Source organism: Pleurodeles waltl, chromosome 6 (genome assembly GCF_031143425.1).
Source record: "Pleurodeles waltl isolate 20211129_DDA chromosome 6, aPleWal1.hap1.20221129, whole genome shotgun sequence".
Classification (NCBI taxonomy): Eukaryota; Metazoa; Chordata; class Amphibia; order Caudata; family Salamandridae; genus Pleurodeles; species Pleurodeles waltl.
The window spans coordinates 961,222,515-961,241,419 of NC_090445.1; the positions used below are offsets into that span (position 1 = coordinate 961,222,515).

The 18,905-nt window shown below is 43.5% G+C and overlaps 1 protein-coding gene across 1 annotated transcript in view; it reads right to left on the bottom strand.

Moving 5' to 3' along the window:
• DNTT (DNA nucleotidylexotransferase) overlaps window positions 1–18,905 on the bottom strand; it is a 1,044,127-nt gene that overhangs the window by 591,690 nt on the left and 433,532 nt on the right. Inside the window, exon 7 of the mRNA XM_069242235.1 lies at window positions 16,080–16,151. Coding sequence (XP_069098336.1) covers window positions 16,080–16,151 — 72 coding nt within the window. The remainder of the gene's footprint in view (window positions 1–16,079; window positions 16,152–18,905) is intronic.

The following is an 18,905-nucleotide window of genomic DNA, read 5'->3' on the forward strand; positions in this document are numbered from 1 at the left end:
AGGATCAACTCTTCCCATAGACAAAGCTTTTGTTGTTTTGCTAATAATTGTGGCACTGTTTGATGAATCTTCTTGACATTTTCAAAACTAGTGTACCAGCTACTTCAGCTGCTATCTAGAAATTTTCAGGGTGATTTGTCAAGCTAGGGCCCTAGATGCTTTTTCCACAGGCAATGTCTGTGGGGATTTTGCAGTTTTTAGACACAATAAAAACCCGAACCGAAGGGAATTACACCAAATTTTGCAGAAAGGTAGATCTTGGTCTAGAAATTGGTGTAAATCTGTTCAGTAGTTTCATTGTTATTAAAGGAAAACAATATAGATATCAAGGGACGCGGATCCTTTGGAGATCCGGAGGTATCTTGTGATTCCAAGCGAAAAGCAAGGCCCTGATTGGCTGGCCACATCCTGAAAGGATAGGAAAATTGTGGCTGTCATTTTGATTCTTGGCTGGGCCCCGGGGGAGAAAACATAAATAAAAATACACATAATGGGTCAGGATAGAGGTATCCTGACCCCATAGAACACATAGGTGAGTCTTTGAGGGACCCCTCATGGGCAAAAAATTACCCAATTTATTATTTGTTTGCGATTCTCAGATCTGTGGATCCATGGCAGGACAAAGCATGACCCCCAGTGTAAATCTGTGATGGATCTGTGGATCTAAAGCCCAATGGGAAAAACCTCACCCATTTACACACCATATCCCCGCCGCACACGTGGGATATAGCGTGGGATTGGGTGCATGTGGTGGGGCGATGGCTTCAGGCCAGGCACAGCCAAAGGCCGTACCATGTACAGCGGTGGTTGTAGTAACGTACTTAAAGGTAATTATATATTACTTTATGTTAAAACAACATGGAAATTCACTGGAAAAAACAAAGGTTAAATGGACGTTATAGTTAGGTTGACATTTTACTCACGCAGTCAGAAGTGACTGCAAGGATTCCGTTTCTGAACTCCTTTGTGAGCTTCAGGGATACAACAAGCTTCCAGAGGCCTTCCTGCAACTGCCCAGCTGACCAGCACCAACTGGATCTGCCTGAACCTATCTGAGCCCTGCTGGTGGCTTCTGCTTGAGTGTGTCCTGATCCACAGCAGGTGTACCTCAGGTCCTAGACCATTAGCTGGCATCAGAGTGTACTCCTGAAGAAAAGGTGACTACACAGACGTTTTGGGCTTCTCATGACTGTGAAGTGACCTATTTGATCCAAGAATTGACAGCCTGAGATGACTACTTCACACTGAGAATCGACCATCTACGATGACTACAAATGCGAAGCTCCAGCTTAACCTGCTCCTCACATCCACATCCACAATAATTGCCAATGGGAACCTCCAGCGATGACCGTCTCTGCGCTACACCAGGGACTGTCCACTAGGAGGTCCCTGACCTGCTCCTTACACAAAGACAGACAGCGGTCTTTTCATGGCCCCTGCCTTCACAAACAGCATCTCTTCATATAACCTTGAGAAGGCAAACCTGGATTGAGCTGAATCTGGTCCTTGTATAGGACCCTCTGTTCACTGCGGTTGACCTGGACTTGTTACTTTTGCGCAGTCACACACAACCAGATAACCATAAGTGGCAGTATGCGCTTTTTAGCACTGTTTTCACCGACAATATTAAAAACTCACATGTCTAGTTCTACTGATTGGATTCTTGTCATTTTATTTATTCAAATTAAACTCTATTTTTCTAAATTGGTTTCAGGATTTCTTGTTTCTAGGATAAGCCTTAATGCTTTGTGCTAAGCTACCAGAGGGTTAAGCACAGGATTATTTAGTAACTTTTGTAGTTCACCTTGACAAGGACTGTAGTCATTATTAAACTTGAGCTTGCATCCCTCTCAACTGATAAACTAATTTCTAATTTGTTTCAGCGAATAGGACCCCAAGTATCAGAACCCATTTCAGTGGGCCATGGGGCAAGCAGGAGCCACTGGGACCACCCGTTGTAGCTGGGGTCTTTTGCCCCTAAAGTCTCAGGGCCTGACCTACTTTGGATCCTAGTTAAGTGGCCAAGCAATCCGTCTGCTCTTGACTCTCAGTTAGGTAGCATCTGGCAAGCAGACAAAGCTCCTTTGTGGAGAGAGCAGATACAGATCAGTGAACACGACGCATATCTCAGCGTACAAGTAGCGTGAAAAATAAATCAATGTCCAGTCAAATACTTGTTTTCTATTACATGAAGTATTTTAAATCTAATTCTACATATGCAAAGGTCAACAATATTCACAAGCAATACCACAATCCCCTTGCGATCGGGACTCTAATACTTGTCAGGCCACTCCATGTCCTACTAACTTTAGTGCAACAGGTTCAATGTTATTCCCCATTCACAGATGACTACATCCAGGAAATGTAAACTAGCAGGCTGTATTAAAGAGTTCTCCCCGCTGACTCTGGGGAGGGAACCAGCTTAAGAACCTAGGATGCGAACGCTCTGGAATCAGATATATCCCAGATACATGCTGAGTGTGTCCCCTAATGCACTTTCCAGAGTTTCACCAGACACTCAACTCCTTTAGTATTTAGAATACTTCAGGTGTGTACACCACCTCCAATTTCTAGGGTACCACTGTCACCACTTCCAGGAACAAATCCCTTCAGTGGGTTGAGTCTACCAGAGACGCTGTGCTTGTAGTTGGCTCTTCAGAAAGCTAAGGTTGAGGAATATGAGAAAGACAGAGAGCTTGAGAGGGAGCAGCTAAGACTAGGGAACAAGAGGAGAGGAAGTGGGAAAGATAGGAGGAATGGGCCTGGGAGGAGAAATTACAAGAGAGGGTAGAGAAACTAAGGCGAAATAGAGAGGGTGGTAGAAGAAATAGAAGGAAAAGGAAAGAGAGCTGGAAATTGAAAGGGATAACCCTTGAGAGAAAGAAACGTAGGATGGCAGCAATGACAACTCCATCTTTGATAAGTGACTCTACTTCTAGTCCAGGCCAGGTTGCTGTCAAGGTTCCAAAAGATCTTGTGCTTGTGTATATGGAAGGTCATGACAGTTTGGAATAGTTTGTGAGTGTTGAGGTCACTTGTGAAGCACAGTCCTTAAAGGAAGTGTGTATGGCAGCTGCCTTAATGGGGTGCATGGCTTTGGAAGGGACAACCACCATTAAGAGGGTGCCTGTGGCAGACCAGATGGTCTATGAGTAAATGAAGGAAGCTCTCACTAGACAGTTTGGGCTAAAGCCGGCTCAGTACTTGCAGAGATTCTGTGCCTGCAAGAAAGCAGTTGGTGTTCCATTTGAGACTTGGATTAATACTGTTTTGCATGATTGGAATGAGTGGGTAAGAGGTATAAAAGTCAAAGATTTTCAGTCCCATAACTAGTTGATGGTGACAGAGTGGCTCAAGGAGGAGTGTTCTACCTCAATTAGGCAATACATGCCTCGTCTGACAGAGAGGGATCCAACAAAACCTGCAGCATTAGCAGATAATTGGTTAGCTAGCAGGATTCACAAAGGGTTGGAGCAGCATGGTTTTAAGCCAAAAGGGGAGGAGAACTCTTCACAGACTGGTTCCAAGCTGGAGGCCAAGGGCCAGAGTAATTATCATGGGACTCAAGGAGAGCCTAGGAGACATGGGAATAGTAATTGTGTGTCTGGGAAAGAGTATCATGAGAAGGGAAGGAAGCCCTTCTGAGGCCAAAGTGGTGACTTCTTTTAAGTGCTACAAGGTTTGACATTACAGGAGAGGATGTCAAAAAAAGGAACTTGACCCAGTCACACCTGTGATAGCAAGCATGTTACTCATGGGTGAAGGTACCCGAGAGGGACTGGTTGCTCTCAACCTCGTAAGTTTAGACATTTGGGAAAGGGATCCAAATGATCTGAAGCACATCCATCCGAAAACAATGGAATTTGTGCAGGAAGGTAGTATCACTGGGAGGATAGCGCCTGCCCTCAGGGATGCTGGAGCCTAAGCCTGAGGAGATTCTCCCTAGAACCAAGGATACAGGATTGGTAGCCAATGTAGAGTATCTGCTTGAAAAGGTTGAGATTGAGCTGGATGGGAAGGTGGCCATGATTAATGTGGGGGTAAGGGAAAAGCAAGAAATGTATCTTGGAAATGTATTTGATTGTTCCTAGCTTGGTGCCAGGACCTGAACCTGCATGGCTTAGATAATGTCAGCTGTGCTGACCAGACCACAGGCTGCACCACCATTTCAGAGTGAGGCTGAGATCATCTGTTATTTGCAGGGAGCAGAACAAGATAGGAAAGAGCATACTCTGGGAAAACAGTGACTGTGGAGGTCATCGCTTCTGCTCCAATGGGAGAGGAGAATAAGACTCCAGAGGTGGACCATGTGTCAGAGCGTGGGGTGCTTACAGAGTTGCAGAGTGTGTTAACTGCTGTAAGACCTACCTGTGAACATTTCCTCAAGGCACAAGAAGAGTGTCCTATGCTTGAGTGATAGGATGCTGAGGATCAGGTCAGCAAAGCAGTGGACTGGAAATATTACATTGGCTGGAAGGGTGGTAATTCCGGAGCCGGGTACTAATGTAGTGTAGCCATTTTTAATATAGCTTTATGCATGTTAGGTTAACATATTAGGCCTCTGTGCACTTTGCCCTAGATACATTTTATTCAGCCTCGCACTGTTATTTTACAATAACCAGTTTTACGGTCTTGTTTTATTTCTTTCTATCACACTGTTTAGCCTAGTTCAGCACTGTGTTCTCAATCAATGTATTCTTGCTCACCCTGTGCTTCAGTCAAGGCTACAGTCTGGTACATTGCCGGTAAACGTGGTAGAAGTTTAGTCTCTAGTGTTCGTAGACGATACGCATCCTTACGTAGGGACATTTTCTTAGAACATCTGCGTGTTAGTTATAAAATCACTTTCTAGTCCTAGTACAGGTCAGAGGGAGATTCTGACCAGGAACCTACAACTAGATGCTGACTGCCCCATTGCAGATGCTGATGCAGCTTACAGGCCTTTGCTCAGGTATGCGGGTTGAAGTCCTCCCGGGGGAACCTGAAAAGCAGGCTTAGAGCTTCACATGCTGTGCTCATAATATAACTTAGAGAGAACTTAATATAGTTGCACTATGATAGCCTTATTCTTGTGCTTCACTTTCATCGTTACTATTTTAATCCTACTGTGTTGTGTCGTTCTGGTTATTGCAGCTCACGCCTTACTATATAAAATGCAGTCATTTTATTAAACCAATCTTTAAAACGTAAACTGCCTTTGTCATTTTTATATGAGACTGTACTGTGTATGAGAGAACCGGTTGTGACCTGAGTGACCACAACTTCCCTGGGAAGCACTAAGATGTCATGCGCTCGGCTGCCCAATAGTCTCTTCCCTCTGGGAGAGATGAGGCACTGCTAGTTACCCGGAGCATAACCTGGATTTGGGGTGACAAGGGTCCTTCATCGTGGGTCAGACTTAGTCCCCCACACTGCGAACGATCTTGCCACCCAAAAATCCAGTAGTCTCATTAGGATAATGAGAGCCTACGCAACACTAGCAAGATGTTCGGGTTCCATTAGTGCACAGGAATGTCCAGTTATCACTAGCCCATAAAGTGCCCTTGGCAGGACAGTTAGGAATTAGAAAATCCCGGGGTAGTTTGGACCCTCTCTTCTACTGGCCAGGGATGTGCGGTAACACAGTGTGGTTCTGTGGAACCTCTCTTGGTTACTAGATAAGTGGTAGGAAGGGAGTGAAGACTAAGGCACCATAAGTGTTTCTACCAGTTTTAGGTGTTCCATTTGAGAGGGTGGGAATAGACATAGTTGGTCCATTCAACTCCCCCCGAAGTCAGAAAACAAGTATATCTTGGTTGTGGTGGATCATGCTACCAGGTATCCTAAGGAACATGACCGCAAAGGTTGCAGCTAGAACCGTCCTATGGATTTTTCTAATGTTGGATTTCCAAGGAAAATAAGTTCTGACCCGAGGACTGATTTAATCTTGTCTTCTGAGAGAGATGTGGAAGCAAGCTGGTGTGACATACCACTTCTCCACGGCATCCCACCCACAAACCAATGGTTTGGTAGAGTGTTTAAACAAAACACTAGAAAGTATGATGGGAACTCTACCTTAGAACCTCTGCAGGAAGTGGGATGATCTCCTGCCATGCCTCTTGTTTGCCTATCAAGAGATTCCTCAGAAGGGAGTAGGGTTAGGTCCCTTTGAACTTCTGTATGGATACCCGGTCTGGGGTCCACTTGGCATAGTAAAAGAAGGATGGGAAGGAACCTTAAAGACTTCATAGAAGGATGTGACAGACTGTGTGATATGGGCCATGCAAAGGAAACCCTTCAGGCTAGCCAGGTGCTGATGAAGAAACGGTCTGATTAGAAAGCTACATTGACTGGATATCATCATTATATTAAAAAATACTGTATTCAGTTATCATAACAATAAAAGCATGCAGAAAAAACAAAACTATATGCGTATCACAGTATAAAATATTAAAAAAGAGAATAAAAAGAGAGTTAAAAGGTAGATTAGAATTTACAATTGCACAAAAGAAGACTGCCCGCAGGTGATTCGTCATCATAAAATTAAGCAATGTACATTAAAAATGGCTAATGTGTAAGACTAAGAAGAGGAACTATTCCAAAGTTGCTGGAGCACAATATCACAAAATGCAATAAATTTTGCAGTCAATAAAATATCAGAAAGTGCAGAAAGTACTAGGTGGAAATAACAAATTCAGCTTCATCAATCAACAAATCTTGACATTAAATAAATAGCAATATTTGCAAACAGTTTCATTGTTCATGTATTTAAATATTATAGAAACTTAATGCGCTTGTACCAAACGTTTGTCAGAAAGCAGTTAACCACAAGCACAATAAAATTTTGGGAGTCACTTTTCAGAATCCTCAGGGCAACTAGTTAGCAAGTCACCCCTAAATTCAAGCACAGTGAACAAATCCACTTTCAGCAGGGACCACAATATTCTGGGCAGAAGAACAGGATATGCTTTTCTATCTCTTGAACCAACCTGCATGCTGGACATAGACTAGAAGCCTGGTCTTTCTTCCACCTGATTGTAAAAGACTTCAATGGAAGGTTAGCCCGCTGGAAGGCACTTACAGGTGTGTAGGAATGGCTCAAACTATGTGGTGATCTTGAACTGAAAAAACTGCTTTGTTAGTTGCCCTTTTGATCAACTCCCAACATGACGTTTGTAAGCGTAGGCGCAGTATCTTGATTTTAGACCATCCACCTCTGCTTTGCAAACATTTCCAGGGCATCCCATAGTTTCTGCATACCCAGCCTTATTAATCAGCCAGATACAAATTTGAGTGAGGGAACCTGCATGGTATTTTTCACATTCATTTCTTCCCCTACAGAATCCCTATATTCGTTTTGATCCAGCATAGACCAAAGGTGTACCCAGTAGACTAGGGACTTAGGTGATGCCAAACTCGAGATTCACGTGATGCTGAGGTCGCCAAAAAGGGAAGTGAGGGAATTGCTGACTGGGACAGAAACAAGTGACTGTTGCTTGAATGTAGATTTTCCTTAAATAAGTGAAAGGCAAGAGGCATCTGACAAAGCTTAGACCATTTGTTTAATTAAATGCAACTGCAGGGAGAGCACAGTACAGAGTTGCGATCTGATGACTGTCTCTCAAAGTTACAAAGTTTTGAGTGTTGTTTTATACATTGTTTCAAAGTGCAATAAAACAACTAAATTCATTCTTTGAAAAAAGAAATCTAGGCCTAGTCATGAGACAATACATCTGATTATCCAATGAATTGTGCAGATGGGTCTCAACCTTGCCTGGACAATATGTGGGTGAGTAGGTAACAAGTCCAGATGTCCTGCATATGCAGCATGTGATCGCTGTGCATAGTGTATGTGCTGTGATCTGATTGGCTGTGTGTTCCTAACCTCATGTGGCATATAACTTTATGGTGTGGGAATGCGGACCCATCAGGCCAAATGTGCTTTAATGGGGACAGTTTTCATAGGACCTTTGTGGTCTTGCTGCCTATCTGGGGAATCGATTTGGGTCTTTCCTTTTTACGTGTTTGTCTATGTGCTACATGTCACCCCACATGTAATCTGTAAGTCAGTTGCTTCAGACTTGGGTTGCAGTGCCTCCCTGACCACTAACTTTTAGCTCGGGTTGAGGGGGAGGTCATGTTGTGTGCAATCAACAATAGCACAGCAAGCTCATTGTTATGCTGGAACATACCATGACGTACATTGACATTATTTTTATGCATATCAACATTACCTTGCAAAACTGTTTTTGGCTGTAGCCAGCTGCTTGGTATCAACAGAGCCCCATACTTTGGATCCAAAAAGCACAACACTGTGCACTTTAACAAGATATACTTCAAGTGCAGGAGATACCAAGTGGGAATATGTTTAATTGTGTACTCAAAGAACTTCTTTTGATCAGTGCTGGATAAGCAGTGAGCTTTTTTTAAAGTTGGGGTTCCCACTTAAATTTATCTAATATTTTAACCCGTAGATAATCAAAGCTACCAACTCTTTCAAAAAGCTAATTACCAGCCCTTACTGCACAGTTCCTGGCTGTATAAGTTCCAAATACTAAGTATTTGCTTTTTGCCATGTTCAGCTCAAGGTCTCTTGATTTCCAGAACCCCATAAACTTGTCAATCAAAATCTGGAGCCCCATGGGTTTCTAAGAAATAAGAAGAGAATTGCCCACAAACAAAAGAATGGGAGCCTTCTTGCAATTTAAAATGAGTGAATCATTTTGACACCCTAGGAGTTCATCCACTATATCATTGATATACAGGGTAAACAAGGAAAGATCAAGGATACACCTTTAACGTACAACTTGTGAGATTGGGAAGCCGTCTGTCAACTCTCCTTTGCTGCCCCAGCAGACCTTTGCATATTTTTCATTATGAAGCCATGCTACAGGACTAATCAAGTTCCCTGGAGCTCCCATTTCAACCAATTCTATCCATAGGTCAGATGTACAAGTCTTGGATCAAAAGTCGGCTTAGAGAGGGAACAAGGTGTGTTCTTCTTCTACCCATTTTAGTTTGTTTATCGAGAACATGTCTACTTTTTGAAAATTATCTATAAGGCTTAATGGCCTATAATTTGATGGGTTGCAGTAATCACCATTTTTACATATAGGTATCACGAATGTCAGGAGTTGTTGGTGCTGAAGCCTGTTTGTCCTAGGGCTTTGGAGAACAAATGATGGCCATACATGGTAGTTCAGAAAGTGTCTGAGTTAAATTATTTGGTGGACACAGGTGCCACAAGTGAAGAGGGTGTTCCATGTGAACGGGCTGAAGCCTTACCTCTGCCAGGACTACACAGTGGATGTCATGGCTACGGCAGAAGAAGTGGAGGAAGACAGTGAGCTTCTTTCTGACTTCCTGCATAGTGACATAAAAGATGGCACTGTGGAAGGGGTGTAGTTAGCCCTTGAGTTAACGCCTGAGCAGCAGAGAGAGTATAGAGAGGTGTTGGGACTGTTTGCCAACCTCTTCTCACTGACTCCATGGTTAACACCTCTCTGTGTGCATGACATAGACATAGGTAACAGTCTGCTAGTGAAGGGCAGGATTACAGAATGTCTGACTGGGTTCGGGAATGCAGTAAGGTGAACATTGCCAAAATGTTAGACATGGAAGTTATTAAGACATCTTGCAGTCCTTGGTCTAGTCCTGTGGTTCTAATACCAAAGCAAGAGTTTACTGACGGTTCTGTGTAGACTACAGAGCCCTCAATGAAGTAATCAAAACCGATGCCCATCCTATCCCCAGAGTGGATGAGCTTGTGAATCAGTTAAGCGCTGCAAAATACTTGACCACCTTTGATCTCACCAGTGGTTATTGGCAGATCACTGTGGCACCAAATGCAAATGTGAAGCCTGAATTTTCTACATCAGAGGGTCTATCACAATTTACGGTGAAGCCCTTTTAGTTGAAAAATGCACCTGCCACTTTTCAGCACCTAGTGAACCATGTTCTTGCTGGGATGGAAGAGTTCAGTGTGGCCTATTTGAATGGCATTGCGGTATTTAGCAATTCATGGGAAGACCACCTGAGGCAATTGGACCAGGTGTAGGTTAGGATACAGGAGCCGAAAATGACCATCAAGGCAACGAAGTGTCATGTGGAGCAGTCATCTGTGGTCTACATTGGGCATGATGTAGGTAATAGGAGGATTAACCCATGGAATGCCAAAATTCAGTCTGTAATGGAGTGGTGGGGTACCTATTTCCCAGACTGAAGTGATGGCCCTTTTAGGACTTACCTGGTACTACAGAAACTTTGTGGCGAACTATGGAAGCATAGTTGCCCCATTGATTGCTTTGACCTTTAGGTAATGTGGAGTGCAGAGTGTCAAAAGGCATTTGGGGAACTGAGGATGGCACAATGCGTTGCACCGGTACTGAAAAAACCTGACTACAGCCAGCCTTTCATTGTACTGACAGATGCATCTGACAAGGGAGTTTGGGTAGTATTAGCTCAACTGGATGATAAAGGTAGATAGTGTCTTTATTAAGGGGAGAATACCACCAAGTGAGCAGAACTGGGCAGCTATTGAGAAGGAGTGATTTACAATAGTGTGGATCTTGCATAAGTTTCATTCATATTTGTTTAGCACTAAGGGGTATGTTTGTACTTTCTTTGCGCTGAATTAGCATTATTTTGTTATGCAAATTCAGCGCAAACTTAACTCCATATTCATATTGTGATGTTAGACCTGCCTAGTGTCAAAATATTGGAGTTAAAGTCATTTTTTGGATGCGTGAAACCAACTTGAGTCAATGAGACGCAAGGTAGGCGTTCCCGTCCCAAAAATTACTCAAAGCCCCTAGCGCGCTCATTTATCCTCTCATGCAAAGAAGGTGCACGGAGGGAGACGGGCCTAAATAATGGCACTAAGTCTGCTTAGCACCATTATTTAACGCCTGGGTCAGGGCACCCCAAGCCCCAGGAACACCCCACCCACACCAGGGGGACACCAGAGGATGGGGATCCTATCTCAGGTAAGTAGGGTAAGTAGAAATAATTATTTAAAAAATATTTTTAAAGTGTCATTAGGGGCCCTGAAATGGGCCCCCTATGGCACTGGGTGTAATGGCCATGCCCAGGGGACCCTTGTTCCCGGTGCTGGTCATTTCGGTGGTGGGCATGACTGTGATATGGATGGTTTTGTGTCAGGGAATGACGCTAGGCTGGTTAAAGACATTTTTCTTGCCTCTAACCAGCCAAACATCATTTTTTGGTGCAAAACCCCCTTCCCCCCCATATTGCCACCCCCAGCTGGCTAATGTAATTTTCCCAGACACTAACCCACCCTTTGTGCCGGCTTGCGGGATTCAATAAATTTGGTGCCCGGCTGACGCCCTGGAATTACGTAAGCTGGCGCTATACTTTTTGACGCAAAACTGCGTTTGCACGGTTGTGCATCAAAAAGTATAAATATGGGCCTAAGTTTGTGGTGCAGACAGCTCATAAGCCACTGAAATGATTTGCGGCTATGAAGGGAGAGAATCCTAGATTGTTGAAATGGTTTATTTCTTTGCAAGGTTTTGACTTTGTTGAGAAGCACAGAGTCAAATTAAGCCACAGAAATGCTGACAGACTTTTCCAATGGTGTAGCCTGGCTCGCACATCCTCCAGTGCGTGTCCCTCCCATCTTACAGGAATGTAGCAATGCAGAAATCAATCTAAGGTGATTCCTCTACTCTTCATGTTTGCACCAGGCAAGCCTGGTGTTCCCAAAATGGAATCCGAGGTCCTCCATGTATTGTACCATTGCAGGCACACTTGCACACGGTGTACATCCACAGCACATTTACGGTACAGAGGTGTCATTTTCGTGTATCATGCCACCATAAGCAAAACTACAAGGACCAAATGCATTCAGTCTGTACAAGGTGTTCGGTACTGCAGCCTTTCTGTATAGTACCAGAGTGTGCTATTTTAATTAAAAAAACACAGACTGCCAGCATTCGCACATTTACCATGTGTGCCCCTGCACAACATTTTATCCCTTGTGTATTGAACTTTTGGCCAGTACACATATACTCAGCACGTTTCCATCACACACACACTTCCACATCTACCTGATATAGGCCAGGGATGAGTTAAGCACACAGCAGTAGAACTTTTAAAAAGGTGAGACTTTAGTGACACAGGGTAAAAAAGTCCTGTTCACTGCTACTGATCACTACACTTTATGCTGCCACCACCTCGCTTATGCTGCTTAACTCCTGGTGAAGGTGGTAGTCTTCCACCACTGTGAGGGCAGGGCTTTGGACATCCCTCCTGGTTCAGCAAGACTACAATCTGTGAGACAGGCCTGTGTTATGCGCAAATGCATGATCTGTGTTCGCCTATGACAAAAAAAAAATCAGCATTGGGGATACAGACAATTGTACAATTGAGCACTTAAGGTAGAGGTACGCATCCCTTTCCACACAGAGGACTTTTCTGTTGCAACAGACCCAAGTGAGTTTTTGTGGTAGAAGCATTGCTGTGGTTTATTCCCCAAATAGCGACAGAATTGTGTGATAATTATACTTATTTGTAACCCCTTTACATTTACTGATAACATTTTTACTGTGCCCATTTTTATAAAATGTCATCTTGATGTATAACATAATTATTTACCCATTTGTTTGCTACCCTTCATTTTTCCTTCTAATAAAAAAAAACCTTAACTGGACCCTTGGGCATAGGTGCTGCTTTTGGCTGGTCTCTTCTATCTAATGACTCTCTAAACTCATGAAACAGGTTGTGACATTATATACAATTCCTCTTTCCATCTCTATTGCACCAGTTTCAGCATTTACGTTACGCCTATGTCTTTCTCCTTTCTGCTTCCTCATTTTTTGCTGGAACACTAATAATATGGCTGCCATATTCGCTCCCTTGCTCATTTTCTCATCTAATTTCTCTGAGCAGGTACCTGTACATTTCAACTCATAGATATATATTGTATCTATAGTTTTTTTCACAGTGCATCTAAAACTGTATGCTATCTCACTACGTCTTGACTATTGTAATTCCCTTTACAACATTCTGTGGTTTCTCTTTTTTCTCCCCAAACCTCAAACTCTTCTGTGGTTTACTTCTTTGATTGGTCATTGATCATCTCTTCTCCACCTATTTAACTATCTGTTTTTCAAAGGATGTGTTTCGGATATTTCATCATGTTCAATTCTATATGATGGCCTTGCTAAAAGCAATCCCTCACCAAGGTTTGCTATCCCCTCTTTTTCTCTGTGCTGTGCTTCACAACAGAACTATTGTTCTTTTTTCTGCCTCCACCGTGTGCTTTTTTCTATTTCCATTCTTTTCTAAATACCACATCTAGAAATACTCTCAGTAAAACATTTTCCTTTCTGTTGCTCTGTCATTTTAATACCAAAAACTAAAGGTTTATCTGTAGCAAATGGATATCTTTTGTGTGATGTCCCCCTACATTATTGCCTTCTCTGCTTTGCTGGTTTCTTTGCGCTCTACCTCTGCCACCCAGTGATAAAGTGCCTCCAATCCGCCTCTAAACTTTGTTGAATTGGCTTATTCCTAGTTAGGACATTTAACTTACCTATATGACATTAGTATATGGTTTAAATGTGCCCCCAGGGCCTAGAAGTTAATTGTCACTTCTGGACTGCAGCACCTTGTATGTAATTGACTACAGTGACAGGGCAAACCAGATGTATTTAGCCTGCAATTTGACCTCTCAAAATAACAGGACAAAACCTTTCTTTTAAATATTAATAGGTCACCCCTATTCAGGCCCAGCATCCCACAAGGCAGGGTGCATGGTATATAAAAGTAGGGCATGCAGGAATTCAACATCAGCATGTTCTTACAGTGACTAGCACCTAAAACTATTTTTCACAGTTGGAAGGCTCTGCCTGGCTCACAGAAAACAATGAAAAGCAGAATTAAATATTAATTTGGCTATCTCTGGATTGTGATCAGATACGAATATGATGAAACCACTCTTGTAATACCTATTAAAGCCGAACTCAATGGTAAAGTTAGATTTTTAATAATGAATGTTATGGAAAAGTAACTTTAAGAAAGTTACCTTTCTTCTGCCGATTGCTTTAGCTCTCCAACAAGTATCCCAATAGGTGAGTAGCCTTAATAATGTGTGATGACTACTGCTAGAACAGAGACAATGACTTGGATGTGCAGAGGTGTTTTCTCTTCCCCTGACAGGAAGACCAGTTGTGGTGTTTCCAACAACTTAATTTATTTCAAATGGGCTTTCCCTGTCGCAGGCAAATGTTAGGTGGCAACTGGAAAGGCCCCATCTTTTGTCCTTGACTCCAGCTGGCAACAAATCAATTGAGGGAAAATGTGCCCCTAGAACAGGTCTGAAGTGACCACAGAGGAAAGAACTGCTGATTACTCTGCCCACACATCTGGGTGGGCACATAGGCTCTGCACAAGGGAGAAGAGTTTCCCCAACTTGGATTTTAGGAGTGAGGGACAGTGTGGCGTTGACTGGAGTAGGGAAAACTAGAACGTCTTCATAAGTGGGTAGGGTAACCCCAGTTAACTTCTATTCCATTGGCTAGGGGGGAGCCAGGAGTCAAACCCAGCCCACTAGCTCATCATAAATGTGACATCCAAAGGCACGTTCTTCAGAACACTTTCTGGACCAGCAGAAGAGGACTGGAACACTGAACTTGTTATATGCGACATGAGGAGCACTGAAGGACTCGTCCGGCTCACTCTTGTACCCAAGTCAAAACAGTGGACTCCAAGAGTCTGTTGACTGACCTGTGTGGCTAAAGGGCAAAAAGCACCAAGAAGTGCAATAGGCTTTTTTCTGGAAGTACCAACTGGACCTGAGCTGAACCAAGGAGTTTTGACCTCTAAGTGATGCAGATCAAGTCCTGTGACCCTTAGCTGTGTCTAACGGCACTTTTCCTACTTCATCTACCACCCCTGAAAACCTATGATGTAGACAATTGTTCGACTTCCAGACCTCTGGAGGACCAGGATGAACCACCCCAGCCTATTTGAACAAGGCACAACTTTTCCAGGTTTTTCCCACAAATCCAATTCAGCAGATCCTCAGTGAGATATTGTCTAGCTTTGTGGAACTTAACGTCAAATACAAGGACTCTGAACACCCCAAAAAAATATTAAATCTGAAGGCAGAAATCTTGGAAAGACGAAGGCATAAAAAGTATCTGACTGGTGAGAGGACTTCCAAAGGCACGGAATTTGACTTTGTCTTGCTCTGAGATTTTCCTACAAAATTCAATGGCTTCAGCTGTACCTCTTTCATTACCTACCCCACTTTGTGAAAACGTCCTTTGATGCGGCCTGCTGCCTTTCCCAACAGAATGGCTTGAACTTCTACAAAAAAGGCTAAGTGCCCAGGTAAAACCTCTAACTAGGTCAAATGTGGTTGGTGAATCAAACATGGGCTTCATTGTGGCAGGCCACAAATCACACCAATTTCCTGGTTTAGTGCTACCACTGATTTTTCTACTTTGATTTGGGATTTTTGTTGCTTGCTTTTTGACTTCCTTATTGTGTTAATACTGTACAAATGCTTTACACTATGCTATAAATTAAGCTTTTCTGCTCTGTGGCGTAGCTACCAAAGGGGCTGAGCGACTGTGAGGGTTTAGCCTCACAAGAGTTGCGATTATTAGTTGATGTGAGCAGTCGCCCACCACTAAAATAATATAGCTTCTTATATTATCCCATTCTGTCACTTTCTGAACTTCAGCTCCTTATACCTCCCCCTTCAAAATATTCAAAATATTCCTACAATAATCCCTACTATGATCTGTCGCACTGCATTGGTTTCTTTAATTGTGTTATAATTCTGGTTTTGTTTATGTTCTGATATTTGAGTGTGCATGTTGGGGAAAAACAGCAATGAGTGTGGACCTCCTAATACCAAAATACATGAAATGTGCCTGAAAGCAACAATGCACTCAAGGGATTTTACAAATGAGCTTTTAATTTTGTTATGTAGCTAAAAACAATTAATTTCCGCTATTATTCTGGAGGAAAGATATGATAAATACATGTTCCTCTTCAGCCAGCTTTCAAATTATAATCCTAAAAGTTACAGTACTCTGAAATAATGCATATGATTAATAAACACTTACTTTAATCGATTTGTGCCATCCATCATTTAACACTTCTTTCACTTTTGAACTTTCTCCATCTTCAAGGATTTCCTATGCAAAAAGGGTCACCGAAAACAGAGGAATAACTAAATACTGAATATAAGCATTGTCTATATACAGACTATGTCAATTACGATATTGGTCTTTGCACTGGTTGTGTATCAAATGTATTAAGGATAATAATGTTGATCGTTATCTTGTTGTGTTCATGCTCTCTGCACTTGTAAAGTTTTTGTAGTATAAATCACTTAAACAGATTTCCATAACTGCTAGCCAATTGGAAAAGTCCTGAGTCTCCTAAATACATTTAAAAACTGATAACAATAAATGTCCTTTAGCCACTCATTCATGTTAAACAAACCCCTCATCTCGATACCCTTCAAAACACAGCACTGAATAAAACGCTTCAAACTATAACATCATGTAAATGGTCTTTTGAACACATTATACAGTCGAAGCAGTCTCCATCTGTAGAGTACATAATATTGAGCAGAAAGTATTGTAATAATGCTGTGATTAAAATAAATTAAAATACTATAATTTAAACAAACATTTTATAATTTGAGAAATGTTGTGTTTTAGGTATTTTGAATTGTATGTTACTTTTATGTTTACATTATTGGTGAAAGATTTTATTGTGGGCTTAGGGGCTTAGGCCCTCAGTACGACTTTGGCGGTCTTGAAAAAAGACCGCCGAAGCTGCAGGCGCCACAGTACCGCCAGTGCTGGCAGTATTGGTGGCACCCTATTTTGACATTTCCGCTGGGCCAGTGGAAAGTCACATCGAAATTCGGCCAGTGAAATGCGGATAGGGCTGTGCCTGGGAGCCCCTGCACTACCCATGCCAAATGCATGAGCAGTGCAGGGGCCCCCAGGGTGCCCTGAGCCCCCTTACTTCCAGCCTTTCCATGGCAGTGTTTACAGCCATGGACAGGCTGGCGGTTGGGGACTCATAATCCCCAGGGCAGCGCTGCCCTGGGGATTATGACCGCCTGGCGGTATAGTGGAGGGGCCGGCGGTATGGCCATGGCTAATGCGCCACGGTCATAATACACTGGCGGAAACCGCCAGCCTGTTGGCGGTGTTACACCCAGTGTTCGGCCGGCCGCCAGGGTCGTAATTAGGGCCAGATGTAGGTAGAAAGCAAATTGCGAGTTGCAATTTGCAAGTCCTTCCGCAATTTGCTATGCAGAAAGGTGTCTCAGACACCTTCTGCGACTCGCTATGGGGTCGCAAAGACCCACCTCATTAATATTAATGAGGTGGGTCGCAGTTTGCGACCCCATAGCGAGTCTGGGCACTCACGGGGATGGTGGCCTGCTGGAGACAGCAGACCACCATGTCCGTGACTGCTTTTAAATAAAGGAGTTTTATTTTCTATCTGCAGCCCGTTTTCCTTAAAGGAAAACGAGCTGCACATAGAAAAATTACCGAAACCTTTTGTTTCGGTTTTTTTTCAGAGTAGGCAGTGGTCCATTGGACCACTGCCTGCTCTGAAAAAATAATTTTGTGATCATTCACAAAGGAGAAGGGGTCCCATGGGGACCCCTTCCCGTTTGCGAATGAGTTACCATCCACTTCAAGTGGATGGTAACTGCGAGTTGATTTGCGACTGCAATCAACTTACATCGCAGTGCGAGTCTCAAATAGGAAGGGAACACCCCTTTCTATTTGCGAGTCGGAAACACATTTTGCGAGTCGGTTCCGACTCGCAAAATGTGTTTCTGCATCGCGTGCGGGCATTAGCGCCTCGCAAACGGCTTTTTTCGCCGTTTGCGAGGCGCTAATGCCTTGCTACATCTGGCCCTTAGTGTGTTAATGTTACCTACAGTTTTTGTAATTTATATTGATTGATTTTTATGATTCCCTTTTCTATTTATAATAATATATTTTTTTAAATGACAGCTATTTAGGAGGTTTAATTTTGTTCTCAAATGTCTGTTTTCCTAGCAAAGTTTTTAAGCATGGGATTAGCACAGTGCTATCCACACCAAGCTAGAAAATGACAAATGCGGCAGCGACGGCCACCAGCATACCGTCGCCGTGGCTACCGACCGTCCATTGCATTATGACCGTAGACGGAATACCACCAAAAGGCTTCCGTCTACAGTCATGACGGTGGATGGCGGTAAGGTGGCGTTGCTGCCAGCATCAGCACCACACCAGCAAAACACCGCCTACCATATCTTGTTCCATGATATGGCCTGGCGGTGTTTTGCTGGCGGACGCTGCTGCTGGCAGAAGCGCTACGTCCCGTCACCTGCTGGAGGACCCCCTGCAAGCAGGTAAGTCAGGTTCTCCAACAGGATAGGGGGATGGGGATGCTGTGTGCATGAGTGGGGGGATGTGTGACTGTGTGTGAATGCGTGCATGCGTGTGTGATGGGTGTGTGCATGAGTGGGTGTGAGTGTCCGTGCATGTTGTGTCATGAGATTGCGTGTGTGCCTGGATGTATGTTCATGAGTGTTGCTGTGAGTGTGTATGAATGTATGAATGCATGGGTGAATGTGTGTATGCGTGTGTGTATGGGTCTGTGTGTGTGTGCGCGTGTATGTGTGTAAATGTCTGGGGGGGTCGGGAGAGGGAGTGGGAGGGTAGAGGAGGATTCTGGGGAGGGGGAAACCCCTATCAGTGCCAGGGAAGGACTTCCCTGGCACTGATAGTGCCTACCGCCATGGTTTCAGTGGCTGTACCAAAACCACTGAAACCATGGCGGTGGGCAGGGTCATAATGCAATGGGCAGTCTAGTGACAGCCGTCGTGGCTGTCGGTGTGGTATATTGGTGATTTGGTTATGGCCAAAACG